We start from the raw sequence: 24,552 nt of genomic DNA, 5'->3' as shown, positions 1-24,552 counted from the left end.
GGGTCCGAGAGCTGCATGCGGCTCTCAGCTAGCCTACTTGCGGCTCCCATTGACGTTGGAAAATCCAACAAAAATAATAAAAAAACAATCTATAACGAACGAAAAATTGATATTCAAAAATTTCACTAGCTTGGCTTGGCATCTGGAGTTTATAATTAAGGGTGAAGACCAATTCCTTTGGTGTCGAGTAGCGACGATTTCGTTACTCAACTCACGTCAAAAAGTATGCTCACACTCAAATGCGTTTGGACTGGCACTCAAATTTAAGTCAGCCCATAACCAGACTTAATTAAGTGCAGGTGGTGTTACAACACGTTTTACAACGCTATCTGACCAGCAAACCAAGGGATTATTTGACTTGATTGTTAAGTTCAACGGCCGCATTGACGGAATGAATGCTTTTTTACCCATGATGAAAATGTTTTCAAGTCCTATTGTAGTTAAGGAGGCCGCTGACCCTATAGTAATTTACAACTTGAGTTGCTAGACATGCAGTCAGATATAAAGACATGGCAATTTGTTTGTGCGTCTCACGAAAGTTTTTCTTTTAGTCTGCTACGTTTGAGCCACTACAACATCATATGATTATATAACAAACCGGAGGTCAAGAATTAAGAACATACACTAAAGTAATTATAACAAGAAACCAGAGGTCATAATTATGAATTACCTTCTCCCAGCTCTACAGGTAGGTAATTGTGTGGCGAGATAGCGTAGTGGTATAATCCACGGTTGCGGGTTCGAGTCTGACCGAGGTCGACTTCAGAATTCCTACCTAAGTGTTAGAGGTTTATCTAGGCTCCTCCTCGCCGCCTCATCTGCGTAAGCGGTGTCTTACAAAAAGCTTAGAAATGGCCCGTGCTACAAGTCGGCAGATATGGAATAAAAAATGCAGAAAATCAGCCGGGTGTAAATGACCGTTGTAGTCGACAAACACCATGATTACATCAAACAAATAAACTCTACATCAGGGGTCACCAACACGCGGCCCGCCAAGTCATATTCTGCGGCCCGCGACCTGATTTGAGATTTCGGAAGAAAGCTAAGAAAACCAATTTGAAATGCTGAAATTGACTACAGTCTCTACATGTTTTTGTGTTGTTAAATAAGCTATTCTCCTGTGCCCAATATCACTATTCGACACTAGCTAAAACGGCTCTGGTGATGGCAACGGAATTCCATCGAGGGATAATCGGCTGTTATGAATGGGCAATTGGGCATATTGCCTTGACTTGCAATGGCCCAAACACTGCCAAGACCAAGACGCTTAGAAAACGGCTCAGGGCAGTGGTTCCCAAACTGGGGAGCGCGCGCTCCTTGCGGGGGCGCGAAAGCATCTGAAGGGGAGGCGGAGCTGCGCTCAACTGAAAATATTTTGCGCTTCGCGCGATCTACCTCTAATTCATAGTTAATGCTCTGTATATGGTCCGGAATTCAACTTAGAGAACTCTCTCATCAACAGTCATAACTAGGGCCATTTAAAGTCATTAAAGTAATATTTTTTTCTATGCATCAGTAAGTCGTGAAATCAATTGTAACGCGAAAACCACGTCCCTATGGGGTATATTAGGAAAGTTATAAAGTCATATTTTCCTTGTTAGGTCATATTTGAGTTATAAAGTCATATTGCTGTAAACTTTAAATAAAAAGTGCCAATTTAGGCGGTGAAGCAATTAAGCACTAAGAAAGTAGGGCAATTTCTGATTAAACGAAGGCAAGCTGTAAGGTTAGCCTACATCACATTACAGTCACAGACCTATGAGGTCACACATTGCATTGAGTTGCTACACAATCTGTTTTACTTCTGTGCACTGAAGTAGGACGTCATTTGAAGTTCAGTCAGTGGGTAGGCAGGCTAAAAAGCTCTATCTTGGTCTAGTTATATACAAATACATTTGGATTTGAATAAAATAGTATTTACGATGGGCACCACGATAATAAATAATTGAAGAACTGGTCACCGAAATATGCCTCCATCAGAGAGGCTGATGCTGATCTAAATGCCCTTGATTTCATAAGAGATCCGCTTGAGCTCAAAAATTACATTAAGAAGCGAGTGGACCAAAACGATGTGAAACAAATTATGGAGCTACAAAGGCAAGACATTTCACCAGCGCTGTATGCAAAACTGAAGAAGTGTCAACCCACATCAGCGTCTGTGGAGCACTCATTTTCCTTACTAAAGTCATTTTACTTCCAAATTGTCAGTTTAAAGACTCCAACATTCCACACAGCATGAAACTACTGTAATAGTGGTTTAAAATAAAAATGGATGCGTATTACTGCTATGTTGTGTATGTTTTACTCGCCAGTTCCATGAGTGACGTTGGTTACATGTAAAAATACACTATTTTCACATAAAGTCATATAAAGTCATATTTTCCATAAAGTAAAGTCATATAATTGATTTTTTAAGGTCATATAAAAATGGCCCTAGTCATAACCTTACATGTCATCAAACTAGCCTTTGGGATTGCTAGCTTTCTGGTTGCATTTTGTGATATGACGATTTTCAGTATCATAAAGGGGGGCGTGTCTAAAATGGTTTGAGAACCCCTGGCCTAGGGTTTTCCCACAAGATCAAGCGTTACGTGGAGACGGTCTTTCATCTAGTAACGTATCTCGCTAGTCCCAATATCGACTCCTTAGTCGCTGAAAAGCGTTTCCACGTATCGTGTACAGCTCACAGTTCAAAATAGCTCACCGTCATACTGACGTAGAGTTTTCGAACGTGGTTGCCTATTTTATATCGATATCGAATGCGGCCCGCGGCCTCTACTAAATTTGAAAAGTGGCCCGCGACCCGTTTTGAGTTGGCGACCCACTGCTCTACATGTATATCTGACCATCGGGGGGCTGAGAGAGGATTAAAAATTATTAGTAATATGCAATTACTAAAATTATTGACGATACTCAGTCTTCAACTTGAGATTACCACCCTGTGCGGGCCGAAGACCAACGTTTGGGCTGGGCCGCTGGGGGACGAATTGGTCCTGGTTCCAGCTACAACCCACGCTAACATGATCTATAAGCCCATGGCGGCAGGTCCCAATGTTGAATAAAAAATTATGAAATAACGATAGGCGTATGTCATAATGTCATATGATAAGACGAAGTGAACATAAAATTCTGCCTTCAACTTAATACAGATATTGTACTGCAAGCTGCCGTTACGAGAAACGGCAAAAACGGCTCAGTTATGATATATATAGCACCAGCTGTTGATTTTTACTGCTTCGTTGTGGAAACGGCAATGTTTTAATTGACGAGTTCAAATCTTTGTCCGGTGTAGGCCTACGTACGTACTGGATAGGCCTACTGCTCGTCAAGCAGCAACGGTCAAACTGCGTTTAAGCATAACCAAATATCAACTTCAACACACAAGTCACTATTTTAAACTAGGCAGAGCGGAGATAAATTATACTGCTGTGAGGTAGTGGCGTTTGGAACGTGTTTATAACCTAATATACAGCACGACGGGTGTTCTTACAATCACACTAATGTACGACGTACGTACATCGAAAATCTATTTACTGTGGTCTGTAGATACTTCTTACACAATGACGCGCAAAGTTAGTAGGCTGCTTCTGACGTAATAATGAGCAGTGGCATTTGAAAATCAGACGTTTGTGCTATCACGAACCTGGTATAATATCTTTTCCTTGTTCACGAATGTTCAGTTTATGTCATAGTCCGCGTACAAATAAAAAGTAATCGTTCTTTCACAGAAAAATCGATTAGATATGCGAAGTAGTCGATTACGATTACTTCGGAATTTTTTCGAATGTAATCGATTGCGAGTACGATTACTTGAAAATGCTGTAATCGTCGTAATCGATTACGATTACTAATCGCGATTACCCCATGTCTGATTGCGAGTCTGAAAAACTTGAAAAAGTGTCCTCCCTTCCCCATTCCAAAATATGGTAACCCTAGTATAGGCTCATACATGTTTTTGGAAAGTATTTACACAAGTATGACATAAGGAAAGGAAATTTTCTGAATGATTAGGCGTGATCGTGGCCCCTGTATCTTTCGTGTTTTAGGCAGATCTATTCAATTTGCAATATTTTTTCGCGCGATTTACTATCACTAGATCTATTGTTTTTTAATTATACTAGAAATGAAAAAATGCATAATGTACAGAGCTTCGTCTGTATTGGCAATTGTTGAGGCACCGGAAATTTTGTGCCAACACGCGACTCCGTAAAGTGCGCTCCCAGAAGTACTGACGGCGTTAAATACTTGGCCCAAAATGACCGACGCATGTTGTGCTAGGAGAAACCTTCGTTTGTTGTCCAGGCAAAAAAATTACGGACCCGAATAGTCCCGTCCTTGCAATCGAAAAGCCACAATACGAACGCATCACGCAGAGTAAAATATTCAGCTCGTGAAGAAATGCGATTGATAATTGCGTATGTCCGAGTGAGTTTTTCTTGTACGTCTGAGCGATTCTAATATATTTTGAGTATCAACAATCTTTGTCGGAGGTCATGAAATAACAACATAATTATAATAACAATGGCCCCACCCTAAGCTAGGTCACGGTATCTTTTTTCTTTGTACGAATAAGTCTGAACCGCGGGACCTGAGTGACCTAAATTTCCGAAGACGTCACTTCAATACGCTCTACCAAGAAATTCAATCACCCATATGCAAGTACCAATATTACTGACCAAATTCATTCAGTAGCTTCATCATTTTATAAAATTTTAATCAAATCAAAACACCACAATAATTAAATATAATGCACACTTATTGTCCATAACGTTAACATTAGAGATTTTCTTGCGTAGTATACCGATAGACAAAAACATATATGCCTTTTTGGATCATTCTAATTAGTATCCTTCAAAATATTTGCTCCCTCATGACTAAATAAAGTTCATCAACCCTCAAGCGCAGTGGTTCCCCACCTTTTACGGTGTCTGGGCGGAAATTCAACCTTCAGAGGACATATGGAGCAGCACGTGGCGTTAAGGGGGGCGAGTATGGGCATTGGGCAGTATGAAAATACTCAAGGAATTATAACGAAAATTCAAAGCATGAAAGCATGTACCAAATGAATAGCAATGCAACAAAAAAAATTCACTACTTGGCATTGGTTTTGAGAGGTAGAGGATGCAATATACATACAGATTGGATAATCACTTGTGAGTCTGATCACTGTATTATATTTTGGTGCTAATTTTCAGGGGTTAATGAGAGTCGCAGTTGGCAATCACTTCTGAAGTGGCCTGTACAACCATTTTCACACATTACGTAGCCCTGTGGCCAAAAGGGTTTGAGCGCCTCTGCCTTGAAGGAATATCGAAAATACAATCTCGCATAGATTTTTTGAGTACGCTTATCAAAGATGCGTGCGCAATGACTTAAATTTTGTGTTTTGGGCCGAGCATTTCGGATCCGGCAAGTCATTTGCTCTGCTTCTTAGACAAGGTAATCGTTATACATTAAGAAGTAATTTTAATCCGTCTCATTGCCACACATGGAAGATTCGCCATAGTTTTTGTTCTACAAAATCTGACCACAGTCGTAATGGAAATTTAAAAATATGATACCAAGTGCCAAATTTATACTCGAATTAAATAAAAATTTCAAAACAGGTTAATTTACCAGGTACAAATCTTCAAAAACAACACCTGCTCCGCGTATTGTACAACCAAATCCATCAACACGTTGTTATGAAACAATTAGGCAAATAAATTCAGACGTACCACAAAACCCTGTACGATGAAACAGAAGATGATACACTGCTCTTTCCAAGGACTCATATTGCAGATGTATATCGATCGCCTCACAATTTTAGACAGAAATCTAACTCAAGCATAGTTATAATAGTAATAATGCATATCAGAGTAGTCGGGACAGAATAATAAAATCAACACATGTAACACATAGATGACGGCTTTCCCAGCAATTATCATACAAATAAAGTTAGACTTGATCAAAAATTCTGCAAGGAAAAGGAAGTCGTCATGCCCTAATCTGAAATCACACATCACCGACACAACAATGACACCTCAAGATTTCTGTCACCGCATATATATTGAATCGATTACTGGCCCTTCAATAACTCCGATATCAATGGATCATACAGCCACGCCACAAAGCCTGCATGACGAAGACGGCACGACATTGAAATATGATTAGCCGTCAAATGTCGAACTTCAGCCAACTTTAATAATAGCTTTGGAAATAAGAAAGGACGCTGAGGATGATTGAATTTTATCAGAGCTTCAAGTGCAGATACGACATTAGTTTGAAGTTGTTCTACTTTGTCCGGACATTTCAAACCGGGTCGGTCCCTGGATAATATCACAGCAGATATGACCACAGCGAGTTCCTCGTCAGAGAGACCCATGTTAGCAATATTTTCTGCGAATCTAAGCTTAGGCAGAAGAAATTCACCCATATAGTCCAATTTTTTCAAAAAATCATAAGTTACGTATACGTTAATCCCTGGAATAATTGTGCCATTGGAAAACATACTGCATGACAGAAGGAACGGAATCGCTTCTAAGCAGGCAAATTTAAGCAAAATGACTTGGTCTTCTAAGGTTAACTGCAAAAAACCAGGGACGCATTTCGCGAATTGCGATAGCTCACGAACACAGTTTGCAACTTGTTGTTGTGTCGCTTGATAGAAGTATCTCATCAGTTCTATTGCATAGGTGCGGTTGTGGGCTCGCGTGAGAAAGATAGGATGCATGTTTTGTTTTCTGGATTTTTTCAGAACATGCATTAATGCTGATCCGGTTCCACGTAATTCAACTTCTATGCGTGTGTGGACGTGCATATCGCGCATGATGTAAATGAAAGCCTCGAGTAGAGACTTGCCGTGTTCTGTCGCATGATTTTGTATGTCCGTTTCCGTGATGCCAGCGTGTCGGAATCCAACTCCGATCTCTGGTACATTATTCAGCAAAAACGCTACTTTCTCTATCGTGACTTTCTGCTGATGTACATACTCCTCGTTTTGCTCGCCAGATTTCAAAAGAGATTGAAAAAATTTGGGTTCCGTATACTTGTGCAATAACAGAATGATATCTTTAAAATCCGCGGCGATTGAAACATCAGTATTGAAGCAGTCAAGAGTTTGAAAAATTTTACCCTCACGAAGGTATTGACAGGCAGGATAACAGGGAGAACCGCTCATTTCAGAAGCAGAGGATGTGGAAGCTGAGTCCTCGTTCAGGTTAGTATTAGGGTGCATAGACAAAAAGTCTTCGAAAGATTCTATTATGGTCAGCCGAGATTCAGTTTGATTCCGTTCATCCCATAATTTCTTCATTTTAGCATGTGTTAGCGTTAATTTTTGAAAAGCGGGTAAAAGAATATCAATTAGCTTTCTTAACTTGTCTTCAATGTGGACACTCGATTGGTACAGATCCAGAGGTCGCTCTTCGTCGATTTCCCTCATGATTTTTTCCTTCTCAAACTTGGACCTTCTACCAAAACGAATAGCGTTTTGGGACATGCCGAGCTTAATGCACTTGCTAAATCGGCAATATTGACATTTGTTCCGGCTTTTGATCGTCACAGGACAGTTGCTCGAGCACTCTTTGTATTTCGATTTCAATCTAACTGTCCTGCGGAAGAAACCTTTGCAGCCTTCGCACGCGTACACCCCGTAATGAAATCCAGACGCGCGATCGCCGCAAATTGCACATTTAATTTTAACTTCGGACGATCTCCATTCATATTTTGGCTTGCTCTTCGCGTTTTTCAGCAATACTGTTGGATGTTTGCACTGCGGTAACGTGGAAGATGCAACAGTTGTCACTGTGCTGACACCAGCGGATTGTGAGACAACATTGCGGACGGAGCTAGTTGCCATTTCAATTATTCAAATTCTGCCACCTGTAAAATAAATTGCGCCGTATAACCTAGTCTCACATATTGGTCGCCGGAAAAATATTCATCCGACCAGGCTACAGAATCGCACATCCAATTACAATAAATAACCATACAACACCATCATGATGTACACCCAAGGTAGACCATGAACTCTCTATTATGACACCATGCAGAAGAATATGTTCTAAAGTTTTACATCAATTTAATACTTGATATTTCATTTTTCTAATTAATAGACAAGCATCCAACATCTTGCATTTTAAAACTGAGATATAAAATTGTAATATATTTGGCGGGCCGGCAAAAAACTTGCCACGGACCGGCAGTTGAGAACCAGTGGTTTATACAACAATTGGTGTGGGCTTTAATTGTATCATATGGCGGTGTTGGTGGATTGTGTATTGCATCATCGATCTTGTTTCAACTTTCCGAGGTTCCATATACTATCATATATTTGGCTGACAGCTACCAACGTAGTTTAGCAGTTCTACGTTGCCTGTATGTCGACCATACAACACCCCGTTAAATATATAATCAACTCCATATTTGTTACTCTATTTAGAATTAATAGCAACTCAATTTGTATAGGCCTACTTCAAATATCTTGCAAATTGCAACGACTTCCATCGTATCTTGGACATAACCTTGTGACTTGACTCGACTCGAGTCCCCTCCGAAATTTGTGTAACTTGACCTTGACTTGACTCAAGTTACTTCCAAAAATCGAGAGACTTGCCTTGACTCAACTCATGTAATGACTCAACATAACTTGTGACTCTAAGGCAAGGGTGGGCAAATATTTGAACTCGCGGGCCGCACTACATAACGTTGGGATTATAAACAATGTTCCATCTAAGCCGCGCAAGCGCGGAAAAAATTTGCAGTGCGGATGAGTATCGTACATATATGTTTTTCTTTTTCTGGCGTGGAAGAATTCAAATAAATTTAATACCCAATGATCAAGTAGGACTGCAGCGGCTCCTAACTTTTGTCGTTGCGACGAATTTGTAACAATTTATGGGACTAATGACCAAAGTTCCTTTTAATTTTTCACAAGTCTGCGCGCACAGTCACCAACTCACTGTGCGGTCCCTTGGACATCATGTGCGTAATGACTAAAAAATAAAATAAAAAAAGGGTCATCATTTCGGCTTATTTGTGCGTGCTACACATTTTTCTGTGCGAACAGACTTCAACAGCAGTTGCTTTTGTTGATTTTATTTTTAATTCAGGTTGGATTTTCTCTTGTGCGCAGCTAAGATTTTCTTACTGAAATGAGCCCGAATATTTTCGGCTGACACTCGTCGGTGGTAATCGTCAGCAACTAGTAGAGAATTGGAAAAAACACTGTATATCAACAATCGTATCTCGATATATGACGTCACCAGCACGAAATGAGATCTCAAACAAGAAAGCGTTCAATGTACAATTTTAAGATAGTACACGAACTCCTTTTGTTGACAAAGCTTGGGCTGATGTATTTTGATAAATACATACTCTCTTATTTGAGATTTCACTTCATGCTGGTGACATCATATTTCGAGATAAAATTGTTGATATACAATGTTCTTTCCAATTTTCTACTAATTGCTGACGATTGTCTCCGTGACGAGTGTCAGCCGAAAATATTCGGGTTCATTTCAATATGAATATACTATTCAATTGTATATTGAAGTTCTGTACATCGGAGAAGACCCTTGGATTTTCTGTGCGCAGAGACCGTGTCAGCACTGCGCAATTGCGCACACGCGTAGCTTAGAGGGAACAGTGCTAATGACACATCGCAAATGGTTACTTTTAAAATCATTTTGTGTCTCACCAACCGGAGTACATTAATATTTGCACACTAGTATTTTTACATATGGATATCAAAAGTCTGGTTCAAAAGCTGGTATAAATACCAGATCAAACTTATTTTGTCGAAAAGGCCTTCGTGTAGAAGACCTCCTGATATACCTAGTCAATGTAATGAGATGCGCAATAGTTTTTAGACGGCTTCATTTCTGCGTTCTCACGGCAGCCAGTTCAGACCAGAAGGCAGCATGCATTGTCATGTGTCCACCAACTGTCCATTTCACATAGTCAGTGCTAGACACTTGGCGGCCCTAGAAATAACACAGTACCGTCACAATAGCGAATAGCAATCATTACGTGTACTGTGTACACCCCAAATGGGTAGGCTGCCACAAGTGCACTAGTTGACATCAAAATGAGGAAAAGGACTTGTCTTCTTGATGAGGCAATTGGTGGCCTAATGAGGGAAGCTATTGAGCAAGAAGTTGTGCTTAAGTGGACGGAAATATTCAGCAGCAACCGAGTCACTGATAAACCAGTACCGGTAGCTTACTTGTTAGATATATTTGAAAAAAAAGTGTTACGGTGTCTCCCTTCATTTTAGTTTTGTGTAATAATTTTTGGTTAGTTTGTGCGGATGAAGTTAGTGCAAAAATGAAAGTGCAGTTGATTCTCAAAAAAGTTCGAAAGCATTGATATAAACAGACCTAATTTTGAGGACGACCTGCTGGGTTCGAGAAAACCAGCACTAATAAAATACTAGGCTATATTCCAATATCAAAACATTGGTCCTCAAATATTCGTTAGGAAATCTTGCAAAAGTGGGATTGCTGGAACGCTCAACAAGTTCCTCCCGTATCTAGCAGGCTGACATTAAACAAAGGGCAGCTTTTGTCGCTTGTCTTTTTGTGTTACAGTATCTTCTTCATTCAGTGTGCATGCCTCCTCTTTATATCACATAGGCTCGAGTGCTGAGTGGGTATCTGATTTCAGAGACTACTCCAAGTCGTTTCGACACCTTCCTATCTTTTCATTTTGAATTGATCAAAATTCTTAATAAACTGAACTGAAAGCTATTGGAAACCATTGATATTCAGAAGCTATGATAGACCTAGGCTTCTAGGCAACAAGACGAACAAATCCAATATCTGAGGGGGCTAAAAGTATTATCCTTCCAGTTCAATCTGAAAATATTGATTTTTAATGGAATATATATTGAAAAAAATCAATTGATCTATGCGTGTCAGTGAACCGAGGTGAGGAAGGTTCATCCCAAATTGTATTGATGTGTATGCACCTTGTACAGATAAAGTAGGTTTCGCAGGGTTGTATAAATGTATTGGAAGCATGTAATCAATATCCTTTTCGGGAAGCATCGATCTACATACAGCTACTGAGTTGAAGATAAAAGAAGAAGGAAAAACAATGCATACCTTACATTGATTACAATATTCCTTGATGTCGTATTCGGCACGGGCACTCCATATTCTCAAGACTCAACTTCATTTCACCGACAACCTTGGACATACTGGCAGATCAGTTACTAGGCTAGTTACCCTTGCAAATGGAAGGTACTGCTCCATAAATGATTTCTTCTATCCGATATTGCTCAGGGATATATAACCCTGATATTGCCGAATAGACTACGGTATCACATCACATGTTTAACTTGGAAGTGTTGAATGACATCATCCCGATATAAGGGTATAAGCCATAATAGGAAATCCTGTCTTACCAACTCAGTATAGAACACCACAAAAATACTGGCTTTTGCGTTAATTCCGTTGTGCGATCGGCTTGATTCAAGAGTAGGCTACACACATACTCGATTTCGCTAAACGGAATTTTTGCCCCAATCATGAAATGATATTCTTGAAACTCGGCACAGAGTTTGATGACATCACCAAGTTTTACCATACCAAATATTGTCTTCCAACTCCGTATTAAACACGTGAAAATCAGCACAGACCATTGACACCAATAGTGACTCTTGCGGGGTAGGCTATATTTCAGTTTTGCGCGCACCATAAAATAGTGCCTTTGGATAACGTAATTATCACCCTAATCATTGAGTGACAACATTGAAACTTGACACAGTGTTAGATGGCATCGACAAGATTTACCACAACAAATCTTATCAGCCGCCTCGGTAGCAAACACCTTTGAAATCAACACAGACCAATAACACAGGTTTTTACATCGAATCATTGCTGCAGAGTGCAGATGGATGGATGGATGCGGCAATAACGTAGTTGATTATATAATTCAAGCGTGACGCGCATCATTTTCCCCAGTGTCCACCCGAGGACTTGCATATAGAAAACTAACCTACGTCTCCACGGTTGGTTCGTAATCTATAGTCTACATGTCCATTGTCCAATGTCCACGTCCGTCTAATGCCCATTGTCCATCCTCCACACCACACTAGTAACACCACCAGTCCGCCACCTTTGAGTTTGACTACTACACGCTCGTAGAGCCTATGTCAGTCTATGGTCCGCTATCCATGGTGTCCGTGGTGTATTGATTTAAAATACTGAGCCTGTAGTACTCCGCTGTTATGTAGGGTTTGAGTGGGGTCTTCGTGTACTCATGTACTGCCATGACATGCCGCCCTATTTCTTGTCGCATTCTTCTTCTATACTATCTTCTTTACTTTCATTCAGTGTGCATGCCTCCTCTTTACATCGCCTAGGCCAAGGTGGGTGTCAGATTCCATAGACTACTCCTTGTCGCTTCGACATCTTCCTGTCTTTTCATTGTATCGCATTTTTGTGGTGTATTGAACTGATAAAATTGCTAATAAACCAATGATGATGATGATGATTACTACAATTATCGAATGCGACATTCACATTCATTCGGTAGTCACATTCGATACTACAATAAATACATTGTACATTGTATGCCGAGCCGTTAGTAGGTATCTCATTGTAGCATTGTAGCGCAACTGAATCACGAGGAGGGAGGAGGATGCAGCGTGAAGTTAGCACCGGTAATTTTACCTTGTTTTTGTCAGGCTCTTAGGTATAAGTTATAATAGTGGAATCTTTACATCGTCGATGATGATGCGTTTAATTATAAGGGCTGAAGCGCAATGTTCCAGAAATCTTACTCTGAAGTCATCTTCTTGTTTCTCGGTAGGTGAGTGCGGATCACTGCGAAATGGCAAATAATTGATTGGTTTTATCCTATCTAACTTTGTTTCTATTTGATATATCTACCGTACTGGCGTACTCTCAATCTTATAATCTACATAATAAGTGTCTTTAGTTGTCGAGTTTATTTTTTTGTAATTGACCGATTGGTGTCACGGTCAACGGGTCAAGAGCTTAGCTTGGAGCCGTTGGAGGTACAGAACTTCATTATACAATTGAGTAGTATAGATTCACATTGAAATGACCCAAATATTTTCGGCTGACACTCGTCAGGGGTAATCATCAGCAACTAGTAGATAATTGGAAATAACATTGTATATCAACATTACCCCTGACGAGTGTCAGCCGAAAATATCCGGCTTCAGCTCAGTATATGATTTGGTCTACCATCAGTGTAACGTATTTCCACCCTCCTCTTATCTATACTCAGGCACTCTCAAGTCTACCGCCATCAAATCGAAAATCTGGTGATGTCGCTTCGTTAAACTTTGCGAGAGTACCTTTCACAATTGTCAGATCATTATCGACTCAAGGGAAAGATGATGGGAATGCCAACAAAGACAGTCAACAAGACACTCCGCCTAGGCAAAACTTGACCACAAAAGAACGAATGAAAATCATATCCACACAATATGGCGCATTCGGGATGGCGTTTCACATCGCTATTTCGCTGGCGTCTTTGGGAATGTTCTATTTCCTGGTGTACAGGTTTGCAAGGAATATTTTATTTAGTAGGCACTTCTGTCTTGTGATTGTGACAAGGGAATGTGCTAACGAAGTGCAGAGATTGGTTGTACATGATAATCAGAGTTGTAAAAAGCTCATTATGCGACTTCAAGAACACTATTCGTGAGCATTGAAGTAAATTCATTGTTAAACCACTTATGTAAATAGCGCAAGAATAAAATAATTGAATAGGCCTACCGGTAGCTGGTTCGTGGTAAAGAATTTGTATAGCTACAGCTTTCAATACAAGATCCATTGCAGGTTTTGCAGTAATTCATTTATTATTCTCGGAGACTTCGTATGCGGCTTTTCACAGGGTTGTAACCAAGTCACAAGGCTCCGAGTCACAAGTCAACCTCACTTTTATAGTTTTGACTCAAGTCAAGTCGAGTCATTTTCAATTCACCACCGAGTCAAGTCCGAAGTCAAGTCACCGAGCAGGGTTTCGAGTCCGAGTCATGGTATTATGACTCGAGTCCAATCATTGTGTTGACTGCTCAGTTTCCAGTTAAAGTTTTATTAAACCCACTTTTATATAGAAATATAGAAATTTTCCTCACTTTTAACAGTTTCTGGTCGCATTTTCAGGTACCAGTATCAATAAACGAAATCCCAATAGGGTGGTTACTTTACTATACTGCGAAATTACAATGAAAAGTCGGTCTTGGTCGTCTGAGTCTCGAGTCATGCGACTTGGTTCGAGTCATGCGCAATGACTCGAGTCCAAGTTGAGTCAGTACACAGATTCACTCGAGTCGAGACAATACAACCCTGGCTTTTCACTTGAAGGATATCAACAGATTCAAAAGCGGAACCAATAAGGCTCTGCGTTATTGGTTTTGCTTTTGAATCTGTTAAAATCCCCCCGAAAAGTCTTTGAAATTAGTAAATGTTTTACTGCAATGGGTGTTGTATTGAAAGAACAAATTACTTATTGGAGTACTGCACAACAATTACTCTGTTCATGATCACTTTGGGATACAGTTTTTGAGAGAGAAATACATTTAACTAACTCTGATCATGCTCTCATCTAATGCCATCGACTAGGGGCAATTAATATAATTTCCGTACATTTGCATAGCATAATCGAATAACCATACCCCAACAGTAAAACGATGGTTTGCAGTAGAATTGATTATAGGAGATAACCGTGGCACAGATATATCTGCTGTGGCTGTGTGGGTAATTGATCAGTTCAATTTCTAGGCTACTTGTGTTTACAAATTATTAATTTTGCAGTGGTGTCGATTTTACTGCTTTTATGACATGGATTGGAATGCAAGACTCTAAGATAGCAACTGGCGCAAGCACTTTTGTTGTTGCATATGCTGTTCATAAAGTAAGTCAAATAGGGCATTTTGATTCCTAACAACAATGTCTATATTGATCATTTCCTTGATATCCATTATCCAGGTGTTTGCCCCAGTGCGAATCGGCATCACATTTGTTTCTGTCCCTGTGCTCGTCAGGCACTTTCGAAAGATTGGCTTTTTCAAGAAGTAGCTGCTAGTACGAAGAAGACACAAGGTCGATTGTTTGTCAATTGTTGAAAGCAACTACCGTGCACTTGCTGATGACAATGAGATGGGGTATCTTCGTGACAATGTCAACTGTCTAATTGCTAACTATCAAGAAACATTGGATAGACAGAAAAGTGTCCCTGGTTCTAACAATTACAAACTATAGTATCTTGGAACCAAAGGAATATAATTTTGTACTTGATGACATTCAGTGATTAGTTCTTAACATATTTGGTCTAAATTTGTCATATCATGTTCTTGAGTTTGAGTCTACAAGCTGCGTACTGCATACTAATATTTTGATAATGGAAAGCATTTTACCATGCAATACAAGTTATTTTCGTATCGAGTTCTGTTTTATCGTAACTTTTTCAGGACGGCAGTTGTAGTTGATTTGGGTCTTTGTAGCAATATTAGTAATTGCCACAGATGCTGATGAGGGTTCTGGTATTAAATCTTTTGAGCAGCGGAAGTCAGAGATTTATCTAGGCTTCGTCTACTGTGAATCAGCAGGCCGGGGAGGTTGTTACATTGACGGTCATTGAGACATACGTCTATTTGTTGATTAAAACACATTGTCCCTGGAGTATCGCATTATATATTGTGTGTCTCTGAAAATGATACCATTTATTAGATCATAGCGAAAGATCTGAATCGGATGATGGATTGACGCTAAGATTGTAACAGAGTCTCGTCGATCTAGGAAAATGTTGGGCAGTAAAGGGGTGGATTCGGTTTTAAAAAGAGAGCGAGCCGTTTCTGTATGGGCACTGCAAGTGGAAAGGCGATGGCCCCCGCTAGTAACAAAGGGAGGGTGCTGTTGTACGCATTGTTGGTAAAGTCTGTTTAGACACTAGATGGCATATCCACGAGATACAGGTTTGCAGAAACGTTTTTGTTCGATTATATATACATCCTAGTTCTTGTTAAATTAAACTGAGCACGTTTATGTAAAATCGAGACCCTTTTAGGTGTGGATAAATTTACATACGCATAGAAAAGAATGACACGGATGACGACATCAAAGGTTACGAATGTTTTTGTTTTGGTTCTACGTCATCGTTTGGGCTAGCAACTCAATCAGCTGATTGCTGCTTGCTCTTTGAAGGTTTTATTGCTAACGTAGGTTAGGTCTAGTTGATATGCCGCGATGAGTAGGCCTGGTAGCAATAACCAGCAGAGATTTATTAAGCAATACGCCTCCAGTGTTATCGACTTCAGCTCGCAATATGGAAGTGAAAATCCAAGAAGTGTGTCCTACTCGATATCTAACATCGTGGGAGAACCAAGAATTTTTCCATCGTACGGCGATTTCACCCAGGCCGCGGTGTTTAGAACGTACGGCACTTGGTGGGAAAACATGACTTTTTCCGAGCCTAATTCAATCAGGCCAAGGTGGTTTGGCATCTTTTGCTTGTATTTATATTGTAAATGTATACAATACCAATCCATAACAGATCTAGGACATGGCACGGACAGGATTATGTTGACCTTTTATTTGAAGAAGCAGTGTACCCGTGGTCCATAGGAATATACGAAACTTACAATCCGGGAGCAGTTGTAAGAATTCTGTCATTGGCTGAGTATGGACCAAATTGCATTTGATGCAGCTGCAAAGTATTCTGCGACGCTTTTGTTTCAGAAATCCGTGTGAGAAAGGCCGTCCTATTCCACTGCCCTTGAAGAATGACTGTTCCCGCTGGGAAGTAAGATTCCTAACTAAATGTGGTTCTCTAGTAGGAATGATGTACAATAATATGACTTATTCTACGTTGCAAAACAAAGTTTAATATTTATGTCAAATATCATTGCTAGTAAACCTATTTGAAATATTGAAAAATTACCCCACTGGGTTGATCAATAGTATATCATCGCCACAAATGTGGTAAAGACCAGTAACACTTTAAATGCATTTCCCCTCCCTGGATACGATTTATGTCAAAACACCAGGAATGCACAAATGAAGTTACCGTAGGTGAAAACTACCCTTAAAATTGAATTTACGATTGGCTGCAACTACAGCTGAAAAATTTCGTGAAGTTAGGCTACTTGCTACTGAATACAGACTGACAGATGGAGTAATTGTGGTGATCAGCTATAATTTTAATGTTTGACAACAATGTGTACTATTACGTTTTGATCACTACCAATGATACGAAAATATTCCAATTTCAATAAAAAAGTCACGAATTTTCTCTAATAAAATGTATATTGTATAGGCCTAATGATAGAACCCAAGTCATTAGCCACGGCCCTCACAAAACCGCTGTGTAATCCCGGGTTGGGAACAACTGATTTAGAGGCTGGGTAGATCAAATTGGCATATGATTTCAACTACGTACCACATATTAATGGGTATAAAGTGACTTGATCAATGTGAGAGTTGTCTGTAGTGCTCAGGACTGATCCAGGTAGTATTAGTCAAAGTTACTCAAAATTAATGATGTGCATTAATCATGTATGATGGTAGTATGTGTAATATACATTACTCAAGTATCCCATACATGACTCACATATGAACCCATCAAATAATAATAGATTTAGGATAATGTGAATACTCACACATGACAAATCGATTGACTTCCTCGTGCCAGCATTGTAATCATTTATCTGAATATGTAACGTGGTTGAGCTGATAGTACAGACAAAAAAGAGTTAAGATTACTTTGGAAGTCAATCAGTGAAACATAATTGATAAATATATCATCGCTGTGAAATCAAACTAGCTGCTGTCCATTTGTCAAATTTTGAGATCCATTTTCAAACTTCGAGAGATCAAGCTTTTGAAACATTTTCATTTGTTTCGGTTATATGTTGTTCATGTTTATATGTGTCACAATGTTTCAAATCTAACCATGGCCAAGATATGGCCGAAAGAAAATGAAAAGTTCACAAATGCTTCATTCTCTCAAAATGTGTAAAATGGACATAAGCTGCTGATTACTCTACAACGAATTGTTTATTACACGGATACTTTCACTTCTACTGGAACTGTTTTAGGCAAAACTATTGCCGAAATTAGGATTCACTCAATCACTACACTCAATCTCCCTTTCGTTTATTTCCATATAATAACAGGAATGCCAAATCTTCATAGATTAGGCTTAGGCCTACATCCAACTATAGATAACTAACCTACGGATAGATACGCAACACCTGTCGTCACGCTTGCTTGCCCGGAGGAAATAACTGCTCAGCAATCTGAACGCAACATAATCGCTAATCCTACAGCTGACGACCCGCGTGCTTAAATTCAATGAAGTTGATGTTATTTGAAAGCTACTGTCCCACTGATTCCGAAAATATACATTAAAATCCAATCAGGGCAATGGAACCCCCTGAAATACACCTCAAAGTTTGAAAATCGGCATTGTTCTGAACAATCGCAACCACGCAAGGGCTATTGTTATGGTCATTGTGCTGCGTCGCTGCGATTGTTTAGAACAATGCCGATTTTCAGACTTTGAGGTGTATTTCTAGGGAGTTCCATTGCCCTGATTGGATTTTAATGCATATTTTCGGAATCAGTATGGCAGTAGCTCTCAAATAAGATCAACTTTATTGAATTTAGGTGCGCGGATCGTCAGCTGTGGGATTAGCAATTTTGTTGCGTTCAGATTGCTGAGCGGTAATTTCCTCCGGGCAGGCAAGCGTGACGACGGGTGTTGCGTATCTATCCGTAGGTTAGTTATCTATAATCCAACGTGCTCAAGATTTCACCGAAATACTATACAGTACTATGGTTATAATCAGGAGAATAGAAGCAAGCCGATTAATGTAACTTTGAGATTTGAAATCATTTCGCGCATATTATGTTCAGGTCTTGTGGGAATGCCAATCGCCTGAAGAAAACCGACCCAATCCACCGCATGAATCCAGAATGTTTGCGCCCGCGTTATCTAGCTCTATGCACTTGACAAGGATCATCCGACTGGAGTTCTGCAGTACGCACTTGCATTACTACACTGAAATCGATGCAGTTGAATTGACAGGTGAAGATTGTTAAAGTATTTAGAAATAGCTTCTTGGAGGTCGTAACTTCAATATACAACAGAATAGTAAGCTATATTCATATCGAACCGTGGACAAATGTTTTCTGCTGATGCTCGTCAAGGGTAATCGTCAGCAACTAGTAGAGAATTGGAAAGAACATTGTTGATATACAGTTGATGACGATTACACCTGACAAGTGTCACCCGAAAATATTCGTGTTCATTTAAATATGAATATAGTATTCAATGTTGTTTAGATATACTTTGTGCCATAGTTGCCAGTACGACAATGAACGATCTTTGGTGCTTTATGGTAAAAAGTGAAGAGTTTTTGAGCAGCGATAATCATTTAATACTATATGTCTCAGTGTAGCATAATAAAGTCCCAAATTTCACTTTACTTTTCTATTGCACATTACTCAAATTATCTATTTATTCAGGGACGTCTGTCCAGTATCTATCATCATCCGTCGATTGGCCGAATCTGCTCTTTCAAAACTTGAGCATATCCGATAATGCGCCGAACCACGAGGAACCCCGCTCTGGCGGAGATCCCTCAAATGGATATTTTGACTTACTACCCCACGAACTGATCCGTTATATATTTTCATTTTTGCCGTTACCCGATTTATGCCGTTGCGGCATCGTCTGCAAGCTCTTCCACGATATGAGTTATGACCCGTCTCAGTTCTCAGTGATAGACCTCAGCAGCTCGTGGCATATTGCCAATGATAATGCTTTGAATAGTATCCTGGCCCATTGCTGGTTTGGGCCGGATGGGATAGAAGATGACAGCAAGCCGCCACCGATGCCTCAAGTTCAGGTGTGTGATTACTCGATTACCCGCAAAGTTTCGAGGATATAAGAATTTCATGTTTTGTTGTCAATTTTCGGCAGATATAGTCAAAGTTGCCCTGATTACTGGAGCTGCAGTGCGCTACTGTACAATTTTCTTGTTGGCTAGCTTATATGAGCTATCGCATCTTCAGGTATATGTAGAAAATGTGTAACTTGAAAGGAAGTGAGGGAAATATATAATTGGTTTTAGCCTTCCCCTTCTTGTTGCCGATATGCTTTTACTAATTTTGAAACTTTTCAGAATTTATATATCTCTCCAATACATAATTGTCAATTGGATGAAGAAGACTTTTCTAATTATGAACGTTTCAAAATGAACATCTCTCTCCAATACATAATAGCCAATTGGATGAAGACATGTAATTTTGAGAATATCCCTTTCATTCGACTGAATTTTATATTGCTGAAGCAAGTTGAGTTGAAATTAAAACTATGACTTGGAATTGACTTGGAGTTGACTCATGACTTTGAACTTTATAACCGTGTACAACATGCTTGAGTGCTTTACCATGACCCGTTAGTGAAGTGCATATGTGCAATGTACATACGTAGGCGAAGTAGGCCTACTTGTAGATTTGTGTGGAGCACTTAATTGGCATTATACTTTTATCAACCACTTTAGCGGCACTTCACATCACTGCACCTTTATCTTCGCAGGTTCTGAATTTGTCGTGGTGCGGAGGTGGGGGTATCATGTCCCAGAACTCTCTCGTTAATTTTATGGAGAAGTGCGGCTCAAACGCCCTCACCCATCTGACGTGTTCGTCTTCTCCAACGGTTTCTGATGATGCTCTTCAAAGGATAGTTACGTACTGTCCAAGTCTGAATCACCTCAATCTCCAGTCATGCAATTCCCTTACGCCAGAAGGCCTCCGAAGACTTCATCATTTGACTAAATTAATTCACCTCAACTTGTACCGGACAAAAGTAAGATAGCGCTTATCGTACGACATTTTGCCATGATTTTCACATCTATTTTTTATCAGATTGATGACGCCGGTATTATATGCACTGTGCATTCCAATCCAAATTTACATTACCTGAATCTTGGTAGCTGTCCGAAGATTGCCGACTATGATAGGTGATGTATGTTAGACATTTCAATTGCATGGCCATTTGCCAATGAAATGTAGGCACTCTTATATTGTGATAACCCAACTCCCATATCCAGATGTGGTCATAAGTAGTGTATACTTCTACTTTTATTGAGAACTCAAATACATTCGGACTGCTTAAGCTACTTCCTCAAGTTGGTTGCGTTTTTAAACTACTTCAAGATTATAGTTCTAGGGCAGCAATTTTTGAAGCCAATCCACTTACTATGTACTTTTTAGATTTTGCCAAATAGAATGTAATACAATATTTGACTAGATTTGCAAAACTTAACTACGAATTTCTCATATCAACTGAAAATGTTGCCCCACTTAACGGCAACAGTATATAATTCTGAAATTTTTACCTAGCTGTGGGGCCAATAATTATTCGGCATTGGCCAGGAAGAAGTAAGTATCTTGCCATTTTGAAAGCTTTCGCAACTGATTGTCTAATATAAGCCCAGAGGTGGTCAGTAACGAAGTACTTCTACTTTTTTGAAGTATTCAAGTAGTTTTCCTCTACTTCTGGTACTTACTCAAGTAGATATTTTTTCTCACTACTTCTACTTCCTAATGTTTTGTGAACTACTTACTTACTTTTCGCTATTTTCAGTTTGTCAAGTCGAAGTAGTTTAATTCCCCCAAAACAAAGATAGCCTGAGGAATTTTGGGGCTGTTTTCATGTAGTACCAACATTTAATTTTCATAAAAGTCAGGTAATACCTAGAATTTTCGTTGCGCTTCGTGCACAATAGTGACAAATATGTTTTAACGAAAGTATCGCTGAATATAATTTGGATGCCGGGTTGCGTGGTTCCATTCACACCGCATTGTCGCTTATATCAAATATTTCATCATAATAAGTATGGCCCCCCATAACATTTGAAACTACCGTTTCGCAATCTAGCAATTACTTATTATACCTAGCAGCTCATGACGTGTCCTAATCTGGAAAGGTGGACTTTGACTTTTTTAACGTTAGACCTGTTTTAGCAGACCACAGTTTGAACTTTCTGGACAAAAGACATGAAATGTATTTTTCGCATTTTAGAAGTAGTATTTGTATTTTTCTTTCAATTACGAGTATTATACGTTGAGCTCTAATTATAGTTTCAGTTCTTTTGTCTGGAGAACATACATGTTGACGTATGAAAGCAAGTTTTTTCCGAAAATGAAGCTACACATATGGCATTTTTGCGATATGCCATATTTTTAATTAACGTATGCTATCCGGGAAAAGTGTTAAAGCCGTATCTGACACAAACCTCCGTATTGCTCTTCGACTGAACTATAGGGGCCTTATAATATGAGGGAGGGTGCCATGCCATGATATTCTCTAAAACGGGGTGTTCGAGTAAACAAAGGATTAGTATCGCATTTCCATATCAATACTATCATTTACATCCCATGATGTGGACGACTGCTTATTCTGTCAAAAATTGACACCTCCTGGAATACATCAATATGAATCAAGCTCTCTACACCTTCCGCTTAGCTCCATTTACAGCTTTTGACAGTCCATGCGGACGAATTACGATCGTTTTCACAACTACTTACTCACTTGAGTAGATTTAAAGTCAGTCAATTCTACTTCGACTTCAAGTAGTTTTAGGTTGCTTATGAAAGAAGTACTTCTACTTTTACTTGAGTAGATTTTTTCGTCGCTACTTCTACTTGAGTAGCTTTGTTGACTACTTTGACCACCACTGTATAAGCCTGCAACACTTCAAATTGACTTTTCAAACTACCTACTTGAGTACTATTCAGATCTTTCAGTTTTTACTTTCGCTCCAAATACCTCTGCACATATCGACATGTGTTAATAGCTCTCCATTTTCAAAATTTGGTCTATTTACTTAGCTGATATATAGTATGTCTATAGTTTATCCTAATCCATAGATATAGTTGAATTGCAAAATACTGTTGACCGCCTATACGCAACTTACAGTAGCATTATTAACTCCTGTATTCCAGGGTGCTGCAAGAGATATCTGAACACTGTACTGAAATGAAATCCATTGATTGTTGGCGTGCCAAGACATTAACTAGTTTTGGTCTCGAATGTTTGGTGTCAAATTGCGACCAGCTGGAGGATCTCGACTTTGGATGGTAAAATTTTGACGGCCGTAGATATAGATTATTGCATTTATAACATTATATTGTGTTAGGTGCGGTGGGTTGCAAAGTTCTTCTGGATGCTTTAGGACCTTGGCTACGAAATGTCCAAAGTTGAGACAATTGTACGTCACTGCAAATCGTACGATTTCCGATATTGAAATTCATACTTTTGCGGAATATTGCCCCAATCTGGAGTAAGTATCGTAAAATGTCCGAGTGCTGGGTGACTTGCTGACATACTGTGAGGAATGCATCAGTATTGGGCATTTTATTTCACATTCGTGCTTGCAGTAAAGGATGTTGCCTTTCAATACCATCAATTCGTGCATCGTGCTCGAGCCATGTATCAATGTAGCTGTGTGCAAAATAGGCGAACTTCTAGTGTTGCAGGCAAAAGATATTGCTACTTCACTAACTGACATCTGTAAACCCTGCCACTGTTCAGCATGACAAGTAATGTTAACCACATTTCAGCATGAAAGCGGTGATTGTTAATACATGAGACGTAGCGGTTTGTGGGGCTGATATCAGTTCTGTGACAACTGAGTTGTTGACTCACCATTTTTGTTAGATTTCAGTTATGAAGCAAGGCAACGAATTCATGTTTATATATCTTCTATTTCAGAAAACTCGATATTCTGGGTACCAGATTGGTAACTGTGCCTTCAGTCCACCAATTATTGCAAACCTGCAGAAAACTTCATTTTCTAGATGTTTCATTTTGCATGGAATTCTCGGAGCAAGTAGTTCAGTCGTTAGAGACCCAATTTCCTCATGTTTCAATCAAAAGAAGTTATCAGGATGAGACATGAACTCCAACATCGCACTTGCTGATCGACATGTCATTGCCACGTTATAGCCGATATTATTTATATTTAGTTGCCCTGTGTCACGTATACAGAGACATAGTATGTATTCTTTTCATTGCCCTTGCAATCTAACCGTCGATGATTCTTTCAGCTTTAGTTTATGCTGGGCCTGGGTGTATCTTGATTTGAAAAGGCTTAAATATGAGTGCACTTATTTTGGTTTTCAAGGTAATACAATATAATTTTTCAATTGATACTGTGCGTGTGCATGCTGATGGGATGAAACGGATTTGGATGGAGATATTCAGAAATTCATTGTTTTCTTGCTGGTGATAGTCATAGACAGCTTGCAGTCAATAAATTTTTAGCAATATCATCATCATCATCATCATCATTGGTTTATTAGCAATTTTATCAGTTCAATACACCACAAAAATGCGATACAATGAAAAGACAGGAAGATGTCGAAGCGACAAGGAGTAGTCTATGGAAACTGACACCCACCTTGGCCTAGGCGATGTAAAGAGGAGGCATGCACACTGAATGAAGGTAAAGAAGATAGTATAGAAAAAGAATGCGACAAGAAATAGGGCGGCATGTCATGGGAAGCGAGATCGATAGGT

At 39.5% G+C, this 24,552-nt stretch overlaps 6 protein-coding genes across 9 annotated transcripts in view; 4 read left to right on the top strand and 2 right to left on the bottom strand.

Annotated features, from left to right (window-relative positions):
- Nucleotides 1-24,552, bottom strand: part of LOC145452592 (uncharacterized) — a 230,416-nt gene that overhangs the window by 179,129 nt on the left and 26,735 nt on the right. The gene's annotated exons all lie outside the window — the stretch shown is intronic.
- The window catches only part of LOC145452596 (uncharacterized), a 144,361-nt gene that overhangs the window by 102,222 nt on the left and 17,587 nt on the right, over nt 1-24,552 (top strand). The window lies entirely within an intron of this gene.
- Nucleotides 1-24,552, top strand: part of LOC145452594 (reticulophagy regulator 3-like) — a 141,082-nt gene that overhangs the window by 102,222 nt on the left and 14,308 nt on the right. The gene's annotated exons all lie outside the window — the stretch shown is intronic.
- LOC145452584 (peroxisome proliferator-activated receptor delta-like) lies at nt 5,554-11,784 on the bottom strand. Of its 3 annotated transcripts, XM_080330773.1 has the most exons (3): nt 11,088-11,784; nt 8,862-9,965; nt 5,554-8,712 (listed from the first exon to the last, which is right to left on the bottom strand). In XM_080330773.1, the coding sequence occupies exon 3, from the start codon at nt 7,838-7,840 to the stop codon at nt 6,059-6,061; it is 1,782 nt and encodes a 593-aa protein (XP_080186899.1). In that variant the 5' UTR covers nt 7,841-8,712; nt 8,862-9,965; nt 11,088-11,784; the 3' UTR covers nt 5,554-6,058. The 3 variants fall into 3 exon arrangements, with proteins under 3 accessions (XP_080186899.1, XP_080186900.1, XP_080186901.1); XM_080330774.1 differs by lacking the exon at nt 8,862-9,965 and having other exon boundaries at nt 5,554-7,863; XM_080330775.1 differs by lacking the exon at nt 8,862-9,965 and having other exon boundaries at nt 5,554-7,863; nt 11,093-11,784.
- On the top strand, nt 12,669-15,408 carry LOC145452615 (protein FAM210B, mitochondrial-like). Its single transcript, XM_080330813.1, has 4 exons — nt 12,669-12,798; nt 13,243-13,520; nt 14,778-14,877; nt 14,952-15,408. Exons 2-4 carry the CDS (start codon nt 13,423-13,425, stop codon nt 15,039-15,041), a joined length of 288 nt encoding a protein of 95 aa, XP_080186939.1. The 5' UTR covers nt 12,669-12,798; nt 13,243-13,422; the 3' UTR covers nt 15,042-15,408.
- On the top strand, nt 16,136-24,183 carry LOC145452583 (F-box/LRR-repeat protein 4-like). The gene is made up of 10 exons (XM_080330772.1): nt 16,136-16,453; nt 16,516-16,641; nt 16,701-16,764; nt 18,879-19,050; nt 19,491-19,873; nt 20,566-20,835; nt 20,895-20,989; nt 22,977-23,111; nt 23,171-23,314; nt 23,746-24,183. The coding sequence occupies exons 1-10, from the start codon at nt 16,209-16,211 to the stop codon at nt 23,930-23,932; spliced, it is 1,821 nt and encodes a 606-aa protein (XP_080186898.1). The 5' UTR covers nt 16,136-16,208; the 3' UTR covers nt 23,933-24,183.

The sequence above is a fragment of the Botryllus schlosseri genome, chromosome 12, assembly GCF_051294905.1.
Source record: "Botryllus schlosseri isolate E-star chromosome 12, Bs_hap1, whole genome shotgun sequence".
In the NCBI taxonomy this organism is placed as follows: domain Eukaryota; kingdom Metazoa; phylum Chordata; class Ascidiacea; order Stolidobranchia; family Styelidae; genus Botryllus; species Botryllus schlosseri.
Note: the sequence above shows the minus strand (reverse complement) of the source record. Positions and strands in the feature narration are given on the sequence as shown.

Excerpts from the sequence above, each read along its gene's own strand:
- LOC145452615 (XM_080330813.1), top strand. The coding sequence starts at position 13,423 with ATGAAAATCATATCCACACAATATGGCGCATTCGGGATGGCGTTTCAC. Across the intron at positions 13,521-14,777 it reads TTCTATTTCCTGGTGTACAG|TGGTGTCGATTTTACTGCTT; the intron begins GTTTGCAAGGAA and ends TTAATTTTGCAG. Across the intron at positions 14,878-14,951 it reads TTGCATATGCTGTTCATAAA|GTGTTTGCCCCAGTGCGAAT; the intron begins GTAAGTCAAATA and ends TCCATTATCCAG.
- LOC145452583 (XM_080330772.1), top strand. The coding sequence starts at position 16,209 with ATGAGTAGGCCTGGTAGCAATAACCAGCAGAGATTTATTAAGCAATAC. Across the intron at positions 16,642-16,700 it reads AGAATTCTGTCATTGGCTGA|AAATCCGTGTGAGAAAGGCC; the intron begins GTATGGACCAAA and ends CTTTTGTTTCAG. Across the intron at positions 20,990-22,976 it reads AAGATTGCCGACTATGATAG|GGTGCTGCAAGAGATATCTG; the intron begins GTGATGTATGTT and ends CCTGTATTCCAG.
- LOC145452584 (XM_080330773.1), bottom strand. The coding sequence starts at position 7,840 with ATGGCAACTAGCTCCGTCCGCAATGTTGTCTCACAATCCGCTGGTGTC.